Consider the following 19,244-nt stretch of genomic DNA (forward strand, 5'->3'; position numbering starts at 1 on the left):
GGATTCAATGAACACACACACACACCCTGTTCCTGTAACACAGCGATGAGGAGTCAGTAGTCAGTACTATGTCACTTTTATCTAGATTCTGGACAAGCATTTATGTACCATTTCAGTTAGACACTTTAAAGCACAATGATTCAAATTTGTAAAAACTTTCAGCTAAACAGTCATCACTGGTATGCTGTGAAGTAGAATTATGAAACTATAGGGAACTTGGAATTCAACAATGCCAAAAAATGCACCAAATTTTTCTGGACCTTCCTGGCAAGAAATTAAGCTTGCCTAATCTATTCTGCCAGAAGGTTAATTTCTTCTCCTTTCTTTTCAGTAGCCATTCAAAGCAATCTGTAGCCTACCTCACATGTGCCCAATCAAGAACTATAGGCAAAAAATTCCAAGGTAGTGACATGGGAGAGGGGAAGAACAGAGCTCTGTGAGGGCCACTCACCAGCTATGGCGCCAGCCAAGAGCAAGCTTCCGGGACTAATCTGCCCATCTTCATTTGCAAAGGAAGCCTTCACATGAGCATAGCACGGGAAGTAGATGGCCGAGAAAGGAATGTCCCGCAGAAAGCATGCTTTGGCACCCTGTACATTTGAAAAGGAAGAAAAACCACATGAAACACATATCCCATTGAGAAGATCAAGCTTTTCTGGAACTTACCTCAGAACAAAATATTCCTGGAGAAGACCAAATTTGTACTCACAAACTGAAAGGGGAACAGAAAAAAAATAACCCAAATTCTGCAAGTAACAAATCTGAATTTTGTTTTTCAAAAATAAAACAAATTTCATTGTGCAGTGTGAGAAAGAGGGAGGCACTTCTTGTTTATTGCAATGGCTAGATTTTGATTAAAACACTTTTGGAACTCTGCCCGCAACATCTCTTTAAATCCCTACCGATGGCAAGTCAGTCACTGGCATCTCAAGGAGGGTCTGTACTCAGAAGATGGACAGCAAAAACCAAGAGGCCCCTTTGTTTACATACTAGGAAGCAAATTATATAGGTGGCAAGGGAAGAGGTTTGTTCTTTATATTGTTTAAGACTCTGATGAAAGTGTTGGACTCTCCCAGAAAAAAATTACACATACGTAAAAAATTATATACCTTTTGAAGGGGTTCGTGGATCCCCTAATTTATTCACATATTTGCCCCTTCTCCCCAAGGGTATGAAACATTGATAAATGCTTATTCTAAAGCCTTAAAATATTTACAATAATTCCTACCCATTTAAGAGCTGTGTATAGAGCAATCAACAACTAGAGCAAAATCTTCAAACAATTTCTAGTGTCAAAATAATGCATGGGGAGGCCTTGAGAACTGATGTGTGCCTAGAAATGTAGCGTTCTGATGAAAACCACAAGACATATATTGTACTTTAGGCAGGCCAAATGGGAAGGAAGTCACCCCTTTTCAACACCTAATGATTTAATACCATTTCTTTCACAGATTTCTAATACCTAAAAATTTCCACTAAACTGAGAGATTCTTCAAAGAAAATAATGAATCCATCCAGATTCAACAGAACTAGCCAAGCCCAGTGACATTTAGTAAGGTCTAGTGATGTTGGATCGCAGGTATTTTTGCTTGATGCTAGGCTCTACTGTCAAGGTTCCTTAACACTACAGATCTGTTACTATAGCCTTTGCTTTCTGATTCCATCATTACACTCCTGACTCAAACTGCGACTGTGGGTAATAAGACCCTTAGTCTTTTTCATACGAATTGCTAGTAACCTAGGTCTACTATAACTTAATTAGTTGCCTTAAATAAGTAACATAATTAGGACTTTGTTTCACCCTATTTAAATTCATCCTAGCTTCGCCCATCCTTCTAACCAGAACAAATGCTTGAAATCTGGATTCTGTTGTGTTGGCTACTTCCCAATCAACTCACCCATGAATGTGTTAAGATATCTTTGTCCTTTCTATATAGATATTTAAAAAAAGGGGGGGGGGCAAATCCACATCATGTACTGCTTGCCAATCAACCCACACTTTTGTATCTTGTCTACCCCCGAAACTGTTAAATGCCTAACTGAAAAGAAGAACCACAAAGTGGTTTCATACATGCAAAGTGATGCTCAGGACGATTAATCCATCAACTGCACATTTATTAAGGGACAAACTATTGGCTTCCTCAGGGGAGATCCTTGGAGGCAGTGCCCAGAGAAAGTCCAAAACTCAGGATAGGACTCTCCAATCTTTCCACCTCCCCCAGCTTTTTCAAGGATGAAAAGTACAGTAGAATGCCAATATCCATGCACAGCATCCAGTCCTTCCCCTGTGATCATTACTGTGTGAAGGTAACACTTTCACCCGTTTGTTTCACTATTTTCACTTCCTTTTCCTCATTTTGCCTCCAAACCTTCCTAGGAGTTGTGCTAGTCATTTACTCCCATGCAGACAGTGTTTGGGAGATATTCAAATTAGATGCCAAATAACCAATTTAAATTAAGATCAGTTAAATATTCTTCACATCTGGCTCTCCATATATAGTGAAAGAAACACTGCCATAATGCTGACTTTTTAAACAATCTCTTTAGAGTAATTTTTAATAAGCTGATACAATTCTTCCTCCCACAAATCGTGTTTTTTACTAAACCTATTAGTTTTTACTTTTACCCTCACCTCCCAAATATTCACATTTTAGAGCCAAACTTCAGTCTATTTTTTTGCTGGTAATACTTTTCCTTCAAAATGTTTCTCCCCTCATTATAAAATATTAACTGCTCATCATAGACAATATAGAAAAGCATTAGAAATTACAATTGCTTAATTTTCACCAGCTAGAGATAACCACTGCAACTGTACATGTTTTGGAGCTTTTCCTTCATCAGTAGCATTAATAACCATTCCATGGTTGAGACCATCATTCTGTGGTTCTGAGTTATCCTTTTCTTCTCTTTAAATTCATGGTATGTGGTTTTGTGGGGTTTTCTTGGGAGGCTGGAGTGGGGAAGGACTAGTATGGTCTAACATCTCTTTTATTACTCAGCCATATTGCCCAAATTTCCTTTCTATTTGTTGTTTCCAAAACTCTACCGCCATCTTTGGTCTTGGCAGTCCTGTGGATTAGGCCCCATATTCTCATTCTTCTCAAAGCTTTGTAATGACTTTACTTTCCCATTTTCCTCTCTCTGGTCAGCCTGGTTCCTCTTAAATAAAGCTGTTCAATGCCTCACTCATCTGATCAAACAAGGTACACCTGTCACTGTGCAACTTCCTTGATGAATGCTAAGCTGGGAACATCAACACCTTGAATATCACGTCTTCATTCATTTAACCCCCAAATACCACCCTTTCCACTGAGCATTCTTTAACCAGAAGGTAGACAAGCAGTGAATTCCACACAGCTCCACATTGTCTGCACTTTCTCCATGATGTTTTGGGTTTTCTTCATGCTCTTATATCTTGCCTATATCAGTGTTGCCTAATTCAGAAAATAAGGAACCAGGGGTCAGGAACCAGGGGCTAGAGAACAATCGGCAAAATCTTTGGCTGTCAGTTGGGGCATGTTTCTGGTGACACTGATTTGACTTTGCCAACTCACACAAAAAAGAAAACACAATGAAAAAGAGAAACGAGAGGCTCTGGGATATGTTGTCAGGCTCCTACTGGGAAAACAAACTCAATTTCTTGGAAAAATATATTAGAAACCAAAGCCAAGCTTTTAGTTTTCAAATAAAGATCTATAATTTTAGGGGTATACAACAGTGCTTAGATGATAATTTTGTACTGGGATATTAAAATTTGAAAAAAGGAGAGGAAGACAGCTGCTAGCCCCTCTAATGTTATGTGCCTTAATATGATCAGAAGGCCATGGGAAGACATGATCTGAAATTAGAAACATCCTGATCAAAACACAGACAAACAAGAACAAATCTAAGGAAAGAGTGGAGCTTCACTATGAAACACCAAAGGAAAAATGGTCAGGAGGATGCTGTATTTTTCCTACCTGGAATCAGACAATGTGGTCCAGTAATCTATGCGTGCTAGAGAGTGAACGTCAGACCGTGAAGAGAGGCCATAGGTTTCTAATTATTTGAGAAAAGGGAGAAGGAAAAGCCAAGAAAGAAAGCTATCCTATGGGGCCAGGGGTTTAGGAATAAATGAGGGAATAACCACACAAGTCCTGAGGAGGTAACACCTGCAGTACTAACGTAAGGAGGGAGGGGCACGAGGACAGCTGTGTCTCCTTGCCTCTCCTGGAGCCTGTACCCTTCCACAGCACAGCACCTCAGGCGTCTCCCTGCAGCAAATCACTCTCCAGGGTCAGGAGGTGCCCGTGGCCTCTCTCACACCACAGGCATCTAAGTCCAATTCCCAAGGAGAGCTAACTTTGCAAAAGGCTAGAGAAAAAGACTTCTTAAATTTCCCTGGCCTCCTCTCCCCACCACTGTCTTCAGGTCTAAGGCACAAAGGCAGGTGCCAATTTGTAAGGCTGCCTCAGGCAATACCTGACCTGTGGCTCCAGTGCAATGAAAAGGGAAGCAGGATGTGAAAAAGGCTTTTAAAGTTCCAACAGGGAGAATGTTTCTCTCCCAGATTCCTTGATAAATCCTTCACTTCACGGTGAATACCCATTCTCCAGTCTTACATCACAACACAAACCTGTCTGACTTGAAATCTACTTGTGCCACTTACAATTTTTACTAAGTGATCAGCCATTCTGAACAGGCAACTTTATAATAAAGGGCAACATTCCATGCTGTCCAACAGCCTGCGTCAGCAACACAAAAATCATTACTTTGGCCATTAAAAAATTAATGAATTACAAAGTGTGTGCCACCTAAAATAAATCTTTAAATCTTCTTGCCCTACAAGAAAATCTACACATTTGCCTGCCTTAGGTCTTCTTCACTGGTTCTCTGGACGTCTCTGCCCTCAGACACTCTGGTTAGCCCCGAATTTCCTTTGTGCACACAGTAAAGTCACTTGGGGGAAAATTCATAAATACAATAAGCAGTCATCTAATCTCTTACTATTCATTAAAGCACTTTCTCCAAAGAGGGAAAATTATTGTATTTTTTAATTTAGTGGGACTTCTTAAGTAACAGACAGGAACAGTAAAAGGCATCTCAGGGGAGACCTATATATAAATAAACTAGAATCAAAACTCAGATCTAGTTTAATTATCCACTCTGGCTCCATTCCTATTTTGTACCATTCTAAACCCTCTCCATCATCATTCTACTTAAAGTCTAGGAAAACTTCTTCAAGGGTTGGTCTCACTTAACTTACAGTTAGGAGTCTAAAACTGACACAGGCCAGTTAGGCTCAGAGACACTGGCCATAGTATCACCATGGCATCAGAATTCTTTCTTTTGCTTCTCATGCTTTTTTTGATATGGACACTGTGGAAAGCCCAAGGGAGTTTAATCAGTTCTTAAGTTGCTGGAATCATCCACGCAAGTTTACTCTGGCAGCTCTGTCAGGCATGAAATTGTCAAAAGATAGAATACAACAGGATTTCTCTCTCTCTCTGCCACACACACACACACACACACACACACACACACAGCTAGCTAGCTATCTCCAATATCTTTTTTTCTTCTTTTAAAGCTCTTCATCTTGGATGGTATCACACCTACCCAATCAATCTGAGGAACAAAACAAGCCTTAAGAATGATTGCTGATAAAGAAGTCAGGGCCACAGCAGGTCTTTTTGCATGCTAATTCCTGCTTATTGTAGCTGTACCTGCAACTACAGCTCTAAACAGAACATTTCTAATACAGAGGAAGGTAATTACATTCACAAAGGCACCTCTGTGTCAGGGCTGGGCACCAGGAGCCAGCAGGTCTGGGAGACAGAGGCTTAACAGAGACTCCTGCAGTGAATGCACATTGTCTAGCATGGGGGAAAATGCCAGACGGAGGGACCTGCAGCATTCAAGACAACAGTGGTGCACCTTGTCTGAGGAGGTTATTTAATGCTTCTGGCACCTGTAGTAAGAGCCACCCCTCCTTTTCTACCTTACAGGTTTAGAATTTATTTGGCATGTATAATTGTATATTTTGATCCTGGAGCTACAAACAATGGGCAGCATGTCATGTCTTGATCCCTTAGCATGCCTCTTGGTTTCTCCCAAGTGAGTTAACCCTTGTATACACAGTCTGGCAGCACTGCTCCTGCCCAGTCAAGGGAGAGTTAGGCCCACGTGCCTGGGATTTAAACAGGGTGAGTTTCAGTATCTTGCTGGGAAATATCACTGGTGCCAAGACCCGTTACGTGATTGTGTCACTGGTGTTAAAACCAAATGAACCAGCCAACAACTGGAGACTTGGTATCAGTGACACTGAAATTACTTCAATTTGAATATAAAATATCAAAACCTATTATTTAGTTTCATTAGGCCAGGGACTTTCAGGATATTGGTTTCTCCTTAATTTCACTGCAATTCTGACCAAAGCATCTTGGCAACTCAAGGTTTTTTTGTTTTTTTGTTTTTGTTTTTTGCAGGAAATGCCACTCCTATGTTGGTTCTGGTTCTCTACTCGTCTATTGTACACTGCTTTGTCACCAATGATGCTCATAGTGAGACAGGCTGGAAACCTAGTTAGTGGCACAGTTTTATGACATGAAATTTTGGTCTCTGAGCATGTCACCTTCATAAATCTAATCTATAAAACACATCCACCTTTTCAATTTTTCTTTTCTTTCTTTTCTTGCCTTCTTTCCCCTGACATCTCCCTACTATTTGCAAGTTCCACAATCTGTTACTACTCTAAGAGTTTATACCCTGGAAATTTTAATATACACACTCATGGTCTTTGTTAACTTCCTCCTGTATAATACATGCATTTTATACAACTTACATTAAAAGCAACCCTCCCATCTTATGGTCATGTATTTTAATTCTAGCTTTAAAAACATGACACATTATAATTACCATTACACATATATTTAAATTCAGACAATTCTACTTAGACTAAACATCTACCACTTTGTCATTCCTTCCTTACTGCATCTCAAAACTGTCATCTGGATCACGTTCCTTCTACCTGCAGTATTCTAGAATTTCCTTTAGTAAGGGCCTGATGGTTATATACATTCTGAGTTTTGCTATGTCTTTATTTTATCCTTGTTCCCAGAAGACATTTTTACAGGGTCTAGAATTCTAGGTTGAAAGGTTTTCCTCTTTCACACATGGAAAACACCATTCCTATGTCTTCTGGCTTCCACTGTTCCTGTTTTTAAGTTAATTGTCAGTTCAACCATTCTCCTTTGAAGGCCATTTGCTTTTCTCTCTGGCCATCTATGAGCTTCTCTTCAGCCTTGGTATCCAGCAGCTTCACTCTGACATGTTTAGTCTAGATTATTTTTATTTAATGTCCCACTTGCTATTTGTTGTACTTCTTGAATCTGTGGATTGATAGCTTTTAATAGTTGTGGAGCATTTTTAGCCATCATCTCTCTTTTCCTTCTGGTTTTCTTTTATACCTATTAAACCATCTCATACTTTCCTCTATGTCAATCTCCCTTTGTCTCTCATTGCTAAGTTCTAACTAGAATCTTCCAATTCACTAATTCTCTCTTCATCTGTGTTTAATCTGTTGTTAAAACCAGAATTTTGAAATGTTCAGTTTTAAATTTTAATCATTATAAATATTTTCACCCTTTTTAATTTTTTAAAACAAATAAAAAATACTAATTTTATTTTTGATAATTTTGAAATTTTAAGACTTAGTAGGTTTAAAATGTTGCCTGTTGTGTTTTGCTATCTTTTCTTAAAGTACCTTGTTGCCTTGTGTGACTTCAGATTTTAGACTATGAGCTGTTCAGTTTCCTTGCAACAATATCTATGAAAATTCTTTGAGGTCTGGGTTGAAGGTGGGCTCCTTTTGAGAAAATGTGTGTTTGCTCCTGTCAGATACCTGTGGATACTACCAATTTAAGATTTTGCCAGCTTGAGAGTTTTCATATCACCCAAGAAACATAAATTCAGCATTCAAACCCATGTGAGACAAGGTTAAAATTCCTAATTACCTCTAGGGGAGGGAACCCTCTCCCTTTTCTTTCCCTCCAGAACCAAAGCAAGTTTCCTTATAGCCCAGAATAGTAAAAGTGAGCATTTTTACTTTGCCCTTACACTGAGGTTAGTATAACCCTTTGAGGGCCAGCTTTATGGAAGATGAACTTTTTCAGGACCAGGAATTGGATAAGGCAAGACTGGTCCCTAATGTAGAGACTTGAAGGAGGCACTCAGTACCAGAGATGTTCAATACAAGGTCAGCACCTGAGACTAGGTGCCTCCTTACATTTTGTGACCTAAGTGTCTTGCTTGCCTCGCCTTTTCTACCCCTTTCTTTTAGACTTAGCACTTTAGGCAGTACCTGGTTGTCCCTTGGGACATCAAAAATTAATGCTCAAGTTCAGGTGTTTGGCAAATGCCTTGAAGGCCAAAGTCAGCTTTAGGGTTCTGCTTATCCCACCTAAATTTTGGCTTGAATATTCCTCACTAGCTCATGAATTTGAAAAGGCTTGAACAAAATATATTAAAGTATATTACCCATTTTTATTTGTTTTCAATGGGATGATCAGTTGAAATATCCTAACTGCCAATGGCTTGAAACCCTATGGGGAGAACTTAATACCTTAAAGAGGAGATGCTCAAGCTGGCTTGTTCTTGACACATTCCCTCAACAAGTTTCCTTCAAAATGTTGCAGTATTACACAGGCAATGCCCTTGATAATTCCTTTTTAACTTTTTCTCCTTGATGTAGATTTCAAAGTCCAAAGAGAAGGAAAAAGCTCTTTATTCCAATATCCTTCAGCACATTCAATGAAGGCCACTTCTCTGCATCATCAATCATTATGGCTGATCAGCTAGTTGAGCTGGGTATTCTCTTCATGTTCTATCTTCCTACATGCCACTCTTCTTGAAGAAAATGACTTTTCAGAGAAAAGGAGACTGTACTAAAAAAAAAAAAGTCACGGGATGCCTGGGTAGCTCAGTTAGTTGAGTGTCCAACTTCGGCTCAGGTCATAATCTCACAGTTTTTGAGTTAGAGCCCTGCATTGGGCTGTCTGCTGTCAGTGCAGAGTCCACTTTGAATATTCTGTCCCCCCCCGCCCCGCGCTCCTGCCCCACTCACGCTCCCTCTCTCTCAAAAATACACAAACATTAAAAAAAAACATAGTCAACATGTGCCATCTTAAATATGGATCTGTATCTGAATTCTGCCACTGCTCACCAACAGAAGGACACTGTAGGAACAAGAATACAGGCTTTGGAGTCACAAACCTGAACTCAGTTCATCACTCTGCCACTTAGCTAGCTGGTATTCGGTACAAGTTCATAAAATCTCTGTACCTCAAGTCCCTCATTTATTAAATGTGAGTAACATTTTTACTGACGTAAGAATTTGGATCCAACAAATGGTATGAAGTACTCAGTATAATACTTAGCAAAAGGATTTTTCCATAAGAGGTGACAATGAAAAGGTAATTACCATCATCAATGAAAAGCACACTGTCCTGTTGCAGCAGAAAATGGAAACAGCTAATATATTCTTTAAACAACTTGCAGCTGAGGTATGATTACTATATGGTTTCATACCTGAATCACAGTAGAGTTCTATATGTATCAGGCTAAGAGCCAGTCTTTTATTTGGCAAAAGACCTAATCCTACCAAAAAGTTTACACTGGTTTGCTAAATGATCATACTCCACATGGGACTTGTGGGCTGTCACATGGCATATTATCTCCTTAATTTTAGAGTCAATTAACATTTCTTAAACTGGATACCTTTTAAATGCATACTTTAGTCACAATTAGAAACAAGATAAATGAAAGGACAGATTAGTAGAAATGTGTCTATCACTTCTAGAAAATATATTCAGAGCACTCTATCAACAATGGACTAGTAGCATAATTTTCAATACTTTTAAACATGAAAGACCAAATATTTTATTCTAAAAGTTTAATTAAAATAAAAAAGTATTGTGTTCAAACTAATCCTGCATGCACTTGGCAAAAAAACAGAAACAGAAGAAACTCACAACAAAAGAATAAAACGCGACCTTGGTAAAAATGTTTGACTCTGGAAAAATAGGTTATCTGTGGGACTAGGAGGCCAACATTTTATTGCTATTTACTCTTTTCTATCTGAATTTTCTTCTTTCAAAAACTATTTTGCCTACCAAAATTAATTTTTAAAAAACTCTATGACAGTAATTATTAAAGAACTATGATGCTACATGTTTATATTCTCTCACTTCCCTTAGTACTGGTTATTTTGAAGGCAATGGTACCATATTCATCTTTGTAACTCCAGCTCCTAGTAGAGAGTTAGCCCTCAACAAATATTTGGTCAACAAATGGAAAAATGATAAGAAAATTAATAATTTTCCAATACGTTTTCTTTTCTTTTCTTTATGAAGTACTAGATTTTAATTGCAATACAGTTAGCATACAGTGTTATATTAGTTTTGGGTGTAAAATAGAGTCATTTTCTAATATTTTTTTAAAAGTATATTTATTTTCAGAGAGAGAGCATGAGCACAGGAGGAGCAAAGAGAGAGGGAGAGAGAGAGAGAATCCCAAGCAAGCTCCATACTGTCAGGGCAGAGCCTGATGTGGGGCTCAAACTCACAAACTGAGAAAATGACCCAAGTCAAAATCAAGAGTTGGACACTTGACTGAGCCACCTAGGCACCCCGATTTTCTAATATTTTTAAGAATCTTTTCTAGTCCCCTTTAGCACGCTCAATTCCTTTGAGTAGTGTTTTATAAAAATAATTATTTTTCAAGTTGTCTCCTTTTATTTGGTTTTCTAAAGTCCAAAGAAGAATGCATGACCTAGAGATAGCTGTTGAGCACACAGCAGGGAAAATTACCTAGGACTGGGGCAGAGTGGAAGGAGCTAGATATCTCTGCAAGAATCTATTAGTTGACATGTTATAATTTAAAATTAATAATAACTAACACATCATGCAAGCTATGTGCTCAGTTCTAGCCTATGTCTTTTAAATGCATTATTTTAGTAAATCCTGACAACAATCCTGTGAATATGTAGGTTCTATTATTATCCTCTTTTTACAAATGATGGCAGCTGAAACACAGCAACAGAAAGATTTAAAAAGTTTTTTTTTTTGTTTGTTTTCTCTTAATTCAACCTTTAAGCACAATATGGACAACATCATATGATTTCCATTATTATTTCAAGTTCACACCATATTAGATACAAACCCCAGCCCCTTGAGGTATTTGATATCCTCTTGTGAATTTCTAACCGGTATCACTTTACATTAATGCCATCCCTTCTCCCCACCATCCCTGGCTTACAGCCCCCTAAAAGGCTACCCAGCCTTCAGTCTTGCCCTCCTACATGGCACTGTCCACACTGAAACTGAATTATCCTTCTTCAAACGCAAACCTGACCATGTCATTTGTCTTTGGCTTCCACTGGTGAACGATGACTCCTCCCTTAAGGCTCTCTCCCTTCCAGAAAGCCTTCCAGACCTTGCTGTGGAGTTAGTCCCACCTCCCTTAGAACCTGTGCACACCCCTGACAGCCCTTCCCAACTGCATATATGTTGTACTCCGAGGGTCTTTTTACTGGTGTGACCACCCCACGAGATGGTAAACTTCTGATAAAACCATGCACTTCTTATTTATGTTTGTATCCCCGGCACCCAGGGCAGAGCTTGCTGGGTGAAGGAATGGATGCCTCTGAAAAGGAGAAAGCAAGCTCTCATATAATTAGCTGCTTTCTTTACAGTTGACGTCCCACCATCATAGTCTTTGGTCATTACTTGCCAAAGTAATTCACTCACTATCTGTGCTCTAATATCCTTGTTTATAACTTGGAAACACCTGGCTTTTGTTTACCACTCATTTGCTCAACAAATATTTATCAAATGTCTATTTATGTGTCAGAAACTGTTATACAAGGTAGGTCTCTGGTATCAAAGTACACTCTAGATGAGCAGACACACACACCCAGGGAGACTATGACAGCAAGTGATGTGGCTGTCTTTCTGAGCAAGCGTCTGTTGACCTAAGATGTGAAGGGAAGAATGTTTAGGCAGAGGGAAAAGCAAGAGGGAGTGAACTTGGAATATCTGAATAAAAGAAAGGCAGCCAGTGTTGCTAGCAGAGGATGGTACAAAATGGAGGGTGGAGAAGATAGGGCCACAGGGAAGGAGCTGGGGTTCTATTCTAGGTGCAACAGGAAGCTGCTAGATGGTTTTCCATTAGGAAGACATGGTTTCTGTAGGGCACACTCGTGTCTCATTTCCTCTGGTTTCTGCTTAATAAGATCTCATGTGAGAGGCTTTCCTGATCACCTATTAAAATGCACCCCCTGGGGCGCCTGGGTGGCTCAGTAGGTTAAGCGGCCGACTTCGGCTCAGGTCATGATCTCGCGGTCCGTGAGTTCAAGCCCCGCGTCAGGCTCTGTGCTGACAGCTCAGAGCCGGGAGCCTGCTTCAGATTCTGTGTCTCCTTCTCTCTGACCCTCCCCTGTTCATGCTTTGTCTCTCCCTGTCTCAAAAATAAATAAAACGTTAAAAAAAAATTAAAAAAAAAATGCACCTCCTGCCCCACATCCCATCCTGCCTTGAGCCTTTTCCTCATCCTCATCTGCCTCTTTTTTCTTCAAAGTCTTAACACCCACCTGATGTCAGAGATTTGTTTTTGTTGAACTGCGTGTAGGTGACACACAACGTGATAGTTTCAGGTGTACAACATAGTGATTCACCATCTCTAGATGTTAGTGCTGTGCTCATGACTAGCGTAGCCACCATCTGTCACCATACAACACTATTACAATGTCACTAACTATATTCCCTATGCTGTACCTTTTATCCCCATGGCATATTCCCAGCATAACTGGAAGCCTGTTATCTCCCACCCCTTCACATGTCTTGCCCATCTCTGCCACTCCCCACCCCACCTCTCACCAAATTTACTTTCTTGATGGCTTTTTCTACCCACCAAACGTTGAACAGGGACTTGGCTCTTCACAGCCGCATCCGAACCTACTAAAGTAGTCAGCTTTCATTAAAAGTGTGTGGAGTGAATTAATTAATCTGATTTACATTTTAAACAGACCAACTCTGGCTGCTGTGGGGACAATGGATTTAAGGGAGTCAAGAGTCAAAATGAATAAATCCATGAAGAGGCTTTCACAGACACCCAAATGAAAGATAAATGTGGGAGAAGTAAGACGGTGAGAACTACCACCTTGGTGGCTGTAAAACCATGTAATGGCCCTTGATGTTAGAAAATTAGCAGGGCACAAGTGTCCTCAAAGTAATGATGGGACAACTGTTTTCTTCAGGTGGGGTCAGGAACTCAGAAAAATAGGTATTTTTAAAAGCCCCTAAATTGAGTATTCTTGTGTACTCATACACTATCAAGCTCAAATTGATAAACTGATGTCATCTGACAACATCTATTCACACTGAAACTATGCACATGCCCCTTGACCTAGACATTTTCATTGCTAGGAATTTATCATTTGCATATACTCACAAAATTATGTCAAAATACACTGTAGGGGATATTCACCTTGTCATTGCTTATAGTATCCCCAAACTAGAAACAATACAAACATTCATCAATAGGAAACTTCTTAGAAAAACTTAAAAAAAAAATGTACACAGCTATTAAGTACAACAAAGAAAGAGTTTTAAGGTCTACTGCATGCACTTGAAACTCCTATAACATTGTGTGTCAACTACACATTTCAACTTAAAAAAGATATATGGTGTATTTAGAGATATTCTATTTGGGGAGCCTGGGTGGCTCAGTTGGTTAACATCTAACTCAAGTCATGATCTCACAGTTCGTGGAATCGAGTCCCACATCGGGCTCTGCGCTGACAGCGCAGAGCCTGGTTGGGATTCTGTCTCCCTATCTCTGCCCCTCCCTGGCCTGCTCCCTTTTTCTCTCTCAAAAAATAAATAAATAAGCATTAAAAAAAAACATTCCTTTTGTGTTAAAGCGTGCACACACACATACAACATTGAAACTGATACAATTTGTGATACACAGAGAGAAAAGGAGATAAATACGGATGTAATTAGATTTTTTTTCTTAAGGATATGTAAGAAAATAGTGGTTACCTTTTGAAGAGAGAAGGAAGCAGTAAGGGTTTGAGAGTCTTACTTTTTCACATACCTTTTGAATTATTTGATTTTTTTTAAAGGTAAACTTCTATTTTAAACACACACAAACAACATCTCTTTGAGATAATTAGCAGAATAAATAAGAATGTACTGATGTATCACTACTTGCTTTCTGATTTTAAGGAGAGCAGCTCCAGTGACTGATTTATACACACTATGTGAATGAACACACATACACACATGCATGCATGTAGATGAAAACTGTATTTGAATGCTCTGTTAAATGCAGAGGGACAAATGCCTTTGGTGAGAACACAGTCGATACGGCTCCTATTCCTAAATGACCACCTTCCAGGCTGGAGTGTAATTTGTGATTACATAATCTGAAAGCAGTTTTCAACAATGCTTGATATCCTGGCTGTCACCGCTTCACGGACCACGTTTTTGCCCTCACAAAGCACCATGAACTTGTCCATTGCTTAAGGAACAACTTTTTAGCCTATATCAGCTGTGTTGCCCTTATTAATGTTAAATGATGTTTCCTTCCATTACTACAGTGTAAACCATTCCCTCCTCAAAGCTCTGTTGGCTCCTATGGGCAAGGTACCATTCAAAAGATGCATACCACTTTCTTTTCTATGATGGAATTGATTTTATTTATGTTCCAGGGGCGTATGCAATAAACAAAATTTATGTAGGGAAAGGGAAATACATGCTCATATATTCTTAAGAAAAGTAATATACGTTGTAGTTTTTTTTTTTTTTAAACTACATTATATTCAAATAGCTCCTTCAGTGGCAGTTAATTTTCTTGCCTTTACTTCAATTACCTACCTAGTCTGCGCTGTGACTAAATCTCCCTAAATGTTACCAAAAGGTGGGGGGGGGGGGCTTTGTTTGCAGAGTTCACTATATCTGTTCTAAACCATTTCTAACCTCAGGAATGTGAAATGTTTACCAAATCCACTTTTTTTTTCAGTTGTAAATGTATTTCTAAAGCAAACGTCCTAATTACCATTTACTGGGAAGTCACAGAATACTTGGGTAATTTGCAAGTCAATTCAGGAGAAAAAGAGAAAGACTGGTTAAGTCCAATTTAGGTGAGGTTAAACAGCAGGCCTAAACACACAGACAGAGCCACTCACCACACACTCCTCCCGGGTCTTACATTGTCATGTAAACAACAGCAAACAAAAGATCCAAGGAAAAGAGAATGAAGATCACCAGTCCCCACTAAAACCGGGACAGTAGTTCTCTTTTTAAAGACCCACCTGCAGGGACACATACCAAATTCTACATTGTTAGGTCACTCCAGGCCATTTCCCTTTTTCTGCCCAACTTAAAAAGACTAGAGACAGAGGGGCATCTGGGTGGCTTAGTCGGTTGTGGGCCTCCAACTTCAGCTCAGGTCATGATCTCACGGTTCGTGAGTTCGAGCCCCGCGTCGGGCTCTGTGCTGACCGCTCAGAGCCTGGAGCCTGCTTCAGATTCTGTGTCTCCCTCTCTCTCTGCTCCTCCCCTGCTCATGCTCTGCCTCTCTCTATCTCAAAAATAAATAAAAACATTAAAAAAAAAAATTTTTTAGAGACAGAGAAAAACCTTTATGACTAAAAAGCACTACCCCGAAACAAAATCACAGCAAATCATGGAAATGCTAAAGTCCCAAAGCTCCAATGCTTCAGCATTCCCCAAAAGGATGGATCTTGACTTGCTAAAAGATTTCTGAGCAGGGAAGGGTGGGGTCAGATGAGCAAAACTGGAGAGGAGAGATTCGCAAGAAACTAAACCCGTGGTTGGAACAGGGGAACATAAAGGAGGGTCGCCGAGGGTGATAATGCCGGACTGAGCCAACAGAATGGAGAGGTGAGCTCTGCTGACTGAAGTCTAGACTCAGTCTCAGTGAATTTGGCCGCTGACACCAATGGCCTGCAGAAAGGATGGGACTGCAGAGTTGCACAGACACCCGAGTTTCCAGAAGCTCAAAGTGTTAGTGACTTCACTTGGTAATTACCAATACTCCAAAAGCAGCGTTTTGTAAGGCAGCAACAAGCCCCATGGAATGCCTCTGAACTGGATTAAACCACCAGGCTAGTAATTAAACTACCTTTATATGGGAGAGGTCTCTTGCTCAAACTTGAGCAATCCTGCTCATTTCAGGAAAGCAGTGGAAACAAGAAACTTCTGAGCCTCGGTTTCAGCCCAGATACCCGTCATCGGCAGCTTCTATTTTCCGAACTGCAAAATCAGGAGACCAACTTCTTGTAAGGGGTGTTAGCAGGGATTTAGATTTTGAAATACTGTGAAGATGAAAAGGACTCTCAGTCTTATATCATTTGCAGGTAGTTTAACAGTCTCCGTTTCTGTGTCAGCAAACAAGTTTTTACCATTTTATCTTTCGAGACGTTTCGATAACAGTCATTGCCATAGTACCTAAGTGCTTTTCACCAGACAACCTGCTGAAAGACTGCTTGGCATCTTGTCAAAATGACGTACGTGCTGCCACGCTTGCTACAGTCTGCAGAGAGCCTAAAAATTTAGAAAAGACGAGTCTTCTTCAAATTTGTCAGTGCTGTGCTTTGTGATAATACTGCTTGTTCCTTTACAGCTGGAGAATAATTTGGTAAGTGAAATGCCTCTAACAGTGTGCTCCCTGCACAACCACAGGCTGAGTATTTTGGGCACTACTTACAAAATCTGCATGCTTATTCCTAACCACACATGCCTAAATATAAGGCAAGTTTTCCCCCCTAAAACTAACCCCAGAAAAGGTGTGTCACATTATATTCAAGTCTAACAAAGTCTTGGATCATGGGGTACAATCACTTGACCTTGAGAAGTACAGAGTAGCATTTGGGGACAGGCGGATTTGCCTGCAACAACCTCAATCATCACTAACACTGGATGTTTATACCAAAATCACCTCCAAAACTTGAATTAAAGAAAAGGGGAGGGGGGAGTATTCCTGGGGGTAGGATCTCATAAATGCTGAATGTCAAAACAAGGCATTTTACACAGACTCTCAAAAGCAATACGATAAGTTGTTTATGGGACCAGGTATGTCCATTCAGGATGAACTGGGAAGAGGAAAAAAGAAACAACTGTCCTCATGCTGTGTGTCTATGGGATAAAATTTCCAGGGACAATGCTGCACACGGAGCCCAAAAGTGCTTCACCCTGCCAGCGTGGGATAAAAACGCAGACAATGTACTCGGCAAGACCATGTGAATGGTTGATTCACAAGGTGGCGATCCAAACACTGATTCAAAATTCTTACAAAGAGTTTGAATAAAATATTTCTTGATATGTATGGACAGAAAAAAGTAATATCAATTTCCTATGATGGGAATTTGTATGTTTGTGTGTAAATAAATGAAAACTATTTTGAGTAAACATCTGACTTCAGGTTTATTTATCCCTAAAACTTTACTTAGTCAAGTTGGCCGTGAAAAATTTTTTTTAACTTTCTTACTGAAAAATTGTAAACACCTTATGTTTGATAAAGCCTTATGGCTGGGGATATATGGAGGTAGTTCTAGGATATTCCAGTTCAACTTCTTGGTAGAGGAGTGTGAATAATAAATTTCAAGAATTTTCTGAAAGCCTGGTTTTGCAATTATTCTGAAAAACTATTTTCTAAATGACAATTGATTAAGATTCAAAATAATTATGACAAAGGCATATATATGGACAGGGTTGGAATATACAGGATCAGAAAATAAATTCCCAATCTAGTACGGGCTTCTCCTTTAACTGAGCTTAGTTTATCTTCTGAAAAATGGTACCCTGTGATCTTTGTTTCTATCCTTCACAGAGGACAGCACTGAGAATTAGCTTTTTGTATGGATAACAAATCCAAATAAAGCTCCAGCCACTGTTGCTGCAAAGAGCTAACTGCTGAGCAATACTCACATCATAGTCATCTGTGATTAGTATATTTTGAGGATGGCTTTAAAAAAATTTTTTTTTTAATGTTTATTTATTTTTAAGAGACAGAGAGAAACAGATCACAAGCGGGAGAGGCACAGAGAGAGATGGAGAGACACAGAATCCTAAGTAGGCTCCAGGCTCTGAGCTGTCAGCACAGAGCCTGATGCGGGGCTTGAACTCACAAAGTGCAAGATCATGATCGGAGCTGAAGTTGGACGCTTAATCGACTTAGCCACCCAGGCGGCCGTCAAGGATGGCTTTTTGATAGCATGCATGAAGGCACCCTATGGGCCCCAGCAGAATGCCTTCTCCAGGTACCAAAATGTGAGGAGTCAATTTCATGCTGATGAGAAGTTTATTTACATAGTTCACCCCATCTGCTAATTTAGGAGATGAACACAGATCAAGTAAATGACTAAAAAGGACAGTTACCTTGTAGATCCCAAAGAACCCCAGGTCCCTTACGACAGACAGGGCACTGACTCGGGGACCAGTAGTGATCTCTCCAGCCACTTGCAAACGGATCTTGACGATTTCTAAAGGATTTGTGAAAATCACCTGGGAGCCTCCTGCCTAGAAAAAGAGAAAAAAGTAAAGATTTAGGATCACAGAAGAGTAAGGGTAAGGAAGGTCGGGAAGAGGGTGTGATTATCCTCTATGGAGCTCAGAATATTCTATCTTCAAGAGACTGTAGTTTTCCATCCTTGTTCCATCAATTACAACAGGGACTAAGATGGGGCACCTGGGTGGCTCAGTCAGTTAAGCATCTGACTTATCTCAGGTTATGATTTTGTGGTTCATGAGTTCAAGCCCCACATTGGGCTCTAGGTTGACAGCTCAGAGCCTGCACCTTGCTTTGGATTATATCTCCCCCGCCCCCCATATCTCTCCTGCTTGCACTCTGTCTCTTTCTCTCTCTCAAAAATAAATAAACATTAAAAAAGAAAAAAGACAGTGACTATGAGTCTGAATCAAAATACAGTTACTGCCAAGGAGGAGGTCTTGGGTACTGAGGTCCTATTTCCCTCATGCAGACGTTGAAAGAGGGCAAAGAGGAGAGACAGATGTCTCGTGGCTTCACCAAAGTCCTTGCATGGAAATGAAATGGGATTCCCTGAAGCACAAACAACTGCTATCACAGGGCTCAAAGCCAAGGGCACAAAGGCAGCACTAAAATGAAAATCAAATAGTATCCAAATAAAGAGACACAAACCTGCTTGTCAGAATAGGAGGAGA

At 39.9% G+C, this 19,244-nt stretch overlaps 1 protein-coding gene across 4 annotated transcripts in view; it reads right to left on the reverse strand.

Annotated features, from left to right (window-relative positions):
• The window catches only part of SLC25A13 (solute carrier family 25 member 13), a 185,185-nt gene that overhangs the window by 12,500 nt on the left and 153,441 nt on the right, over nucleotides 1-19,244 (reverse strand). For all 4 annotated transcript variants that reach the window (XM_047096290.1, XM_047096289.1, XM_047096291.1 and 1 more), the window contains 2 exons: nucleotides 18,441-18,581; nucleotides 452-590 (listed from right to left, as the gene is read on the reverse strand). In XM_047096290.1, the coding sequence (XP_046952246.1) occupies nucleotides 452-590; nucleotides 18,441-18,581 (280 nt within the window). The remainder of the gene's footprint in view (nucleotides 1-451; nucleotides 591-18,440; nucleotides 18,582-19,244) is intronic.

Source organism: Lynx rufus, unplaced genomic scaffold (genome assembly GCF_022079265.1).
Source record: "Lynx rufus isolate CCGP_SWC_20201006 ecotype Redwood Valley unplaced genomic scaffold, mLynRuf1.p SCAF_4, whole genome shotgun sequence".
Lineage (NCBI taxonomy): Eukaryota > Metazoa > Chordata > Mammalia > Carnivora > Felidae > Lynx > Lynx rufus.